Source organism: Octopus bimaculoides, chromosome 4 (genome assembly GCF_001194135.2).
Source record: "Octopus bimaculoides isolate UCB-OBI-ISO-001 chromosome 4, ASM119413v2, whole genome shotgun sequence".
Classification (NCBI taxonomy): Eukaryota; Metazoa; Mollusca; class Cephalopoda; order Octopoda; family Octopodidae; genus Octopus; species Octopus bimaculoides.
The window spans coordinates 119,375,331-119,382,567 of NC_068984.1; the positions used below are offsets into that span (position 1 = coordinate 119,375,331).

The window sequence follows — 7,237 nt, forward strand, 5'->3', positions numbered from 1 at the left end:
TATATATATATATATATATACATGTATATATATATATACACATACATATATATATATATATATATATATATATATGTGTGTGTGTGTGTGTGTGTATGTAGATAGATAGAGAGAGAGAGAGAGAGGAAGGGGGAGAGAGGCTTCTGATTGTATGCATTTATGTGTGTTTAAATTAGAAGATAATCATTGTTAGATTACATGCTTTTTTTATCAACTGATGCATAAACATACTCACATATACACACACAAACTCACACTTGCAAACACACATACACATGCGCACACACAAACTCACATGCACACACACACACACACACACACATACATATTTATAGATAAAGAAAACAACAAATATAAATAAAACACATCAAAGATGCACCACCTCAAACAGAATTTTTTTTTTCTCTTTCTTTTTCAATAAACCCACAATATCTCAGTCCTCAGAACTGCACTTGATCTGAAGAACACAGTAACCCAATTTCTATAAAACTAATAGAGCTGGATACAACATTTCATTTCAAATTTAAGGGTTAGTAATAGTATCCTAACAAAACAAAAAATTTCCCCATATCCTGTGTCAGTGTTATTCAGGAGAGGAAAAAGGCAGTTAGGGTTAAAAGCTAATTCATGCATCTTTCATGTATAGCAAACTGTCAGTTCCCCCAATACATTTTTTTTACAGTTCAACTGTTTATCGTTGAATATTAAACTCATGTACATAACTCTGTGTTGTCTTTTAACCAATACTTTCTTCTGTTAACTTGGAAGAGAGAAAGCGAGAGAGAGAAAGTGAGAGAGAGAAAGAGAGAGACAGAGAGAGAGAGAGAGAGAGAGAGAAAGAGAGAGAAAGAGAAAAAGAGAGACAGACAGACAGAGGGAGAGAGAGAAAAAGAGAGAGAAAAAGAGAGAGAACAAAAGAGACAGAGTGAGAGACAAAGTGATAGAAAGAGAGAGAGAGGGAGACATGGGGTTGTTGGACTAAAAGAGAGTATGATTTTGCTTGTTTCAGTCATTAGACTGTGGCCATGCTGGGGCACCGGCTTGAAGAATTTTAGTTGAATGAATCAAACCCCAGTACTTTTTAATTTTTTAAGCCTGGTACCTATTTGATCGGTCTCTTTTGCTGAACTAATAATGTTACGGACACGTAAACACACCAGCACTGACTGTCAAGCAGTGATGGGGTACAAACACGCACACACTCACACTTCTTTCAGTTTCTGTCTCCCAAGTCCACTCACAAGGCTTTGGTCAGCCCAGGGCTATAGTAGAAGACACTTGCCCAAGGTGCCACGTAGTGGGATTGAACCCAGAGCCATGTCGTTGAGAAGCAAGCATCTTATCACACAGAAAGAGAAATGTAAAGCATTTCTGCTAAGAAAATTTGATCCACAATCTTGCAGAAACAATGTGTTAGTTAATTTTATTTCTCTTAATATTTTACCAATTTTTTTGGGGCGTGGGGGGTCCCTTTATATTATTTGGCAATGAGCTGGCAGAACTGTTAGCATGCTACACAAAATGCTTAGCAGTATTCCTTCCAGCTTTACATTCTGAGTTCGAACCCCACTCAGGTTGTCTTTTCCTTTCATCCTTTTGGGGCTCGATAAAATAAATAACAGTTGAGCTGTGGTAGCAGTGATGGTGATGTGTCAGGGTAGTTGACTAACACCCTCCCACAAAATTTCAGGATTTGTATCCTTAGAATGAATTATTATTATTAGGTAGATTAGCAAAGCCATTAGAGCATTGTGAAAAAATGCTTTGTGGTAATTTTTTCAGCCCTTTATGTTCTGAGTTCAAATCCTGCCAAAGTCAACTTTGCCTTTCATCCCCCCAGGGTCAATAAAATAAAGTATCAATGAAGTGCTGGTGTTGATGACATCAATTAACCCTTTAGCATTCAAATTGTTCTGTCAAATGTAATGCTTATTTATTTACATTGTTTTGAATTAATCATACATCATCTTGTTGCTTCAAGATTTTGATCACATGATTGTTTATTTTTATAATGACATGGTAGGGTAGGTGTAAGAGGCCAGGTCTGGCTTGTTTGAACATTGAATATACTCAACACATTTGAACCAGATATGGTCTGTTTAAATGCTAGAGTTAAACCTCTCTCCTCAACGTTTTTGGCATTAGGTCTAAATCAGAAACCTTATTTACATTATTGACATTCGATGATTATTTGTCCTCATCTTGTTTGTTGTTAACGCAATGCTTCGGCTGATATACCCTCCAGCCTTCTTCAGGTGTCTTAGGGAAATTTCGAACCTGGGTTCTCATTCCTAAGGTATTTTTCGATGTTATTATTATTATTATTGTTCAGGTCACTGCTTGGAATCGAACTCGGAATCTTGGGGTTAGTAGCCTGTGCTCTTAACCACTACGCCATATGCCCATGGGCAATTATGGAGTGACTTTTTTAGGGCTTATAAATCTAATATTTTTCTATCCTTCCTTAATACCGGTTCCCATATGCTGCTCATATCTGCCCTCGGTCTGCTTAGGAGGTTGTTGTGTCCTAACATATGTGCTGCTTCTTTTAGTTTTTGTATTGTCCAGTGGTGTTCTCTGTCTATTATTTTAACTTCAACCTACAGGGGGAGGTGGTCTCCATTTTTCCATGCAGGTAGTTTATCCCATCCCCCTCCAGCTTTTATTTCAATTTCATGCAATTAGAAAAAACTGTATTATTTATGGGATGACCCAATATATATAAACATATCTATTATAATAAACGTGAAATTCTGTCTGTCCGTCCGGGACCTCTCTATCTCAGTCTACATAGACATATCATACCTTTCTGAAATCAAGATGATCCCAGAATTTAAAATCTACCCTTCATTTGGTTCTCGAATATCCAGCATTGGGATCAGGTCTGTATGAAGATTTAACAGTTGAAAATTCAAATTTTAAAAGAACTCTTCATTTAAATTGAATTTAAAGTAATACCATATCGGTAGGGTACCAATAAATGTTTTATTATTATTACTCTCAAATTTTGGGCCATAGGCCCAATTAGCTCTCTGCAGGAGCCAACTTGAAAGTCCACATTGAGTATGACTTTTAAGCTAGTATATATATCCTTTTTTTTTTCTTTTTACTTGTTTCGGTCACTTGACTGTGACCCTGCTGGAGTACCGCCTTTAGTCAAACAAATCGACCCTGAGACTTATTCTTTGTAAGCCTAGTACTTATTTTATTGATCTCTTTTGCCAAACTGCTAAGTTATGGGGATGTAAACACACCAACACATACACACACACACACATATACAACAGGCTTCTTTTAGTTTCCATCTACCAAATCCACTCAAGGCTTTGGTTGGCCCGCGGCTATAGTAGAAGACACTTACCCAAGGTACCACGCAGTGGGACTGAACCCAGAACCATGTGGTTGGGAAGCAAGCTTCTTACCACATAGCCACTCCTGTGCCTATATTTATATATTATAGTATATTATGTAAACAAAGAAGATGTAAATAAGAATGTGCAACTAACTAATTAGGCTTAAAATGAGGTAATGAGGAAGAAAGAGTAACATATATTATAGTCAATAGAAATAATACTTAAAAAGACAATTGATGGTTGCCTTGAGTCTTTGAAAGTCTGTTATGGTAAAGGGAGAATTGTATTCTGGAAAAAAAAAATAAAGAGGGAGAAAAGAAAAAGAAACAAACTGTTCCTATTCTGCAAAGTGAAAAGAAGTCTTTGGCATTTGATGTGAAGTGTAAAAGTGTTATGGAGAAAGGTTGCTTGGATAATAAGAAACAACTAAGTGTGTAAAATGAACAGAAATGGGGGAACAAGGACAGTGTTAAACCAAAATACACACACACATACACATAATTTTAGCAAGGGTTTACAAAAAAGGAAAAAAAAATAACAAGTTATGATGGTCTTGTTTGGAAGGTTTAGAACTAAAGACTTAAAAAATACTGTCTGTCAACAAGAAAAGGGCTGCTGACCAGATAGATGCCAAGAGGTCAGCTAAGTTTGTTGATGGTTTGAAACTAAATGGAACTCTGAGCATTCAAGTTATCTTTTGTTAAAAGCAAATGAAAAAGAAAATGGTGGTGGTGGTGGTAAGTGATGCTGGTGGTGGTGATGGTGATGGTAATGGTGGTAGAGATGATGATGATGGTGGAGGTGTTGTTGTTGCTGTTGCTGGTGGTGGTGGTTGGTGGTAGCAGAACATGTAAAGAGAAAAAAAAAAAAACCCAATTATTTGACACATGGAAGTTATCACAAACTAGGTGTCAACTTCAGGTCAGCAAGACTTCATTCAGTTTTGAGTTGGGAAGACTCAGTAGGAGGCTGTTCCATGTGTGTGCCTTCAAATTCATCAATTCAATAATATTTTTTAAACACCTCTTCCACCAGTTTCCCCAGTCCCACCCTCACCAACCTATTTTATATAAGAATAATACTTGAAATTTTTTTGTTTTTGTTTTTTTGGTAATAAGCATTTAGTACCACCTGTTGTAGCACTACACCAACCCCTGGTCAATTTAATACCTTGTTATTTGCAAGCAGGAGGGGGTAGAGGCTTGTTGTAGTCACATGATGCAATAACATCTTATACATCAGTCACTAGATTGTGGCCATGCTAGAGCACAGCCTTGAAGAGGTTTAGTTGAATGGATCAACCCCAGTACTTAATTTTATTTTAAGCCAGATACCTATTCAGTTGATCTCTTTTGCCAAGCTGCTAAGTTACAGGGACCATAAACACACCAACACCAGTTGTTAAGCAGCGAGGAAGTGGGGGTAGATACACAGACACAAAGACACACACACATGTCTTTTATCTTTTACTTGTTTCACTCATTAGACAGTGGCCATGCTGGGGCACCACCATGAAGGGTTTTAGTGAAACAGATTGACCGCAATACTTATTTCTATTTTAAGCCTGGTATTTATTCTGTTGGTCTCTTTTTGCCAAGCTGGTAAGTTATGGGGACATAAACACACCAACGCTGGTTGTCAAGTGGTGGTGGTTGGGGTGAGGAAATACAGACACAAATACATGCACATACACACATGTTAATTTTTAGAATGATTTGTAGGATAGGTGTGAGAGACTGGATCTGACTAGTTTAGACATGAAACTTGCAGTTATTAGGCATAAAAAAACATCCACTATTCTGGTCTCCTAATACAATGCAAAGGGGAAAAAAGTCCTTTGCAGTATACTAGGAGCCAAGATTAGTTGATAGCACACACAAAAAAAAAAACAAGGAAAAAAAAATAACTCCAAGGTGGGGGGGGGGGGTCCGAGGGCCCACACCCCTACAATTTCAGTGGAAGAAAGTCATTTGCAGTATATTAGGAGATGAGATTATTTGATAACACAAACTATAAATTTAAACTACGTCTAAACTAAGCGTTTTAAAAATATTCTGGCAAAAATCGGCCCTGGTAATTATTTTACTGTAAATGATTAGCAATAATAACCTGTGTTTCTTTTTGATATCAGAGAAGACAAGAATGTCATCAGCATCGAGTTGGTGGCGGTAGCGTAATAAGGAACCTGCACAGGCATTCACTAAACCTTCATCAGCAACATGAGAAAATACAAAACCTTCAGCACGAATAAAGTCTGCACCTATAAAAGACAAATGATAAACAACGCTGAGTGGATAAATAAATAAATAAATAAATAAATAAATAAAGGAATGGTAAAGTACTCAACCAAATATGACTAATTAATGTTGTTACAAAATTTGGGTTTCCAAGATTCTTTTGTTTGTTGAACAATTCTGTTAATTTTGATTTTCCAGAAATTAGTAAATGAAGTCACTTAATTTTATTTATTACAGAGAAATTGTTTTAGTTGTTGGAGTGGCTGTGTGGTAAGTAGCTTGCTTACCAACCACATGGTTCCGGGTTCATTCCCACTGCGTATATATGTATATATATATGTATGTATGTATGTGTATATGTTTGTATGTCTGTGTTTGTCCCCCCCAACATCGCTTGACAACCGATGCTGGTGTGTTTATGTCCCCGTAACTTAGTGGTTCGGCAAAAGAGACCGATAGAATAAGTACTAAGCATCCAAAGAATAAGTCCTGGGGTTGATTTGCTCGACTAAAGGCGGTGCTCTAGCATGGCCACAATCAAATGACTGAAACAAGTAAAAGAGTAAAAGAGCAAGTCTAAGTGCCACAGATGATCCAACTGATGATCAAAGATATTCCAATTGCAAACATTCTGCCCGTCTTTTAAGAAGACAAGGTGTGAGTTGAAGGAAATTTATCTGCTGATTTTAGCAGATCAAGCAACCACATGGAGTCTCTAATCATTGGCCCCAACTACAGATAGTAAAGAACAACTGTTTTAAGTCAAACAGTTAAAAACAAACAGAAACTGGAGAAAACAGTAACTGGAAAGATCAGGTGTTGTGCTGAATGGTCTCTCGTTCTCCCTATCTCACCCTCTATATATATATATATATAGCTCTCCCTCTCTCCTTTATTCAGTCTTTCTCTCCCTCCTTCTATTCCTCTCATCTAACAAACAGATTCTAATACACTTTCTTTTCTATATTAAGGGACCAATAGAATAAGTACTAGGCTTACAAAGAATAAGTCCTGGGATCAATTTGTTCAACTAAAGGCAATGCTCCAGTATGGCCGCAGTCACACGACTGAAACAAATAAAAGAATATATATGTATATATATTTTTGTGTGTGTGTGTGTGTGTGAGTGTGTTTGTCCTTCACCACCATTTGACAACTGGTGTTAGTTCATTCACATCCCTGTCACTTAGCAAAATTGAGCACAAGAATAAGTATCAGGCTTAAAGATAAGCACTGGGGTCAATTTGATTGACTAAAGCCTTCAAGGTGGTACCCCAGCATGGCTGCAGTCCAATGACTGAAACAAGTATAAGATAAAAGATAAAAGAGAGATACATATTAGGTAAAACTATAATAGCAGCCAAATTTCCCTCAGTCACTCCTTAACATCTTCAGATTTACTATACTAGTTCCAGTATTTAATCCAAATCCAAATACATATTCACTGTTAATCTTTGCTACTCTGTTCTTTGCCATCTCTTCCTCTCCCCACTATATGAACCTGACTCCATAAAGTTCTTCTTACCTCCTCATCATGTACAGTGTTGGTATCTACCCCCACCCCACCCCCACCCCCACCCTCACAACCTATACTAAATACTTTATTCAATCATTTCCTCTCCAGTAGCTCATCTTCCTGTAACTCCC

At 37.2% G+C, this 7,237-nt stretch overlaps 1 protein-coding gene across 2 annotated transcripts in view; it reads right to left on the reverse strand.

Moving 5' to 3' along the window:
* LOC106874859 (uncharacterized protein F13E9.13, mitochondrial) overlaps window positions 1-7,237 on the reverse strand; it is a 121,196-nt gene that overhangs the window by 13,864 nt on the left and 100,095 nt on the right. For both annotated transcript variants that reach the window (XM_014922756.2, XM_052967399.1), the window contains exon 4: window positions 5,463-5,613. In XM_014922756.2, the coding sequence (XP_014778242.2) occupies window positions 5,463-5,613 (151 nt within the window). The remainder of the gene's footprint in view (window positions 1-5,462; window positions 5,614-7,237) is intronic.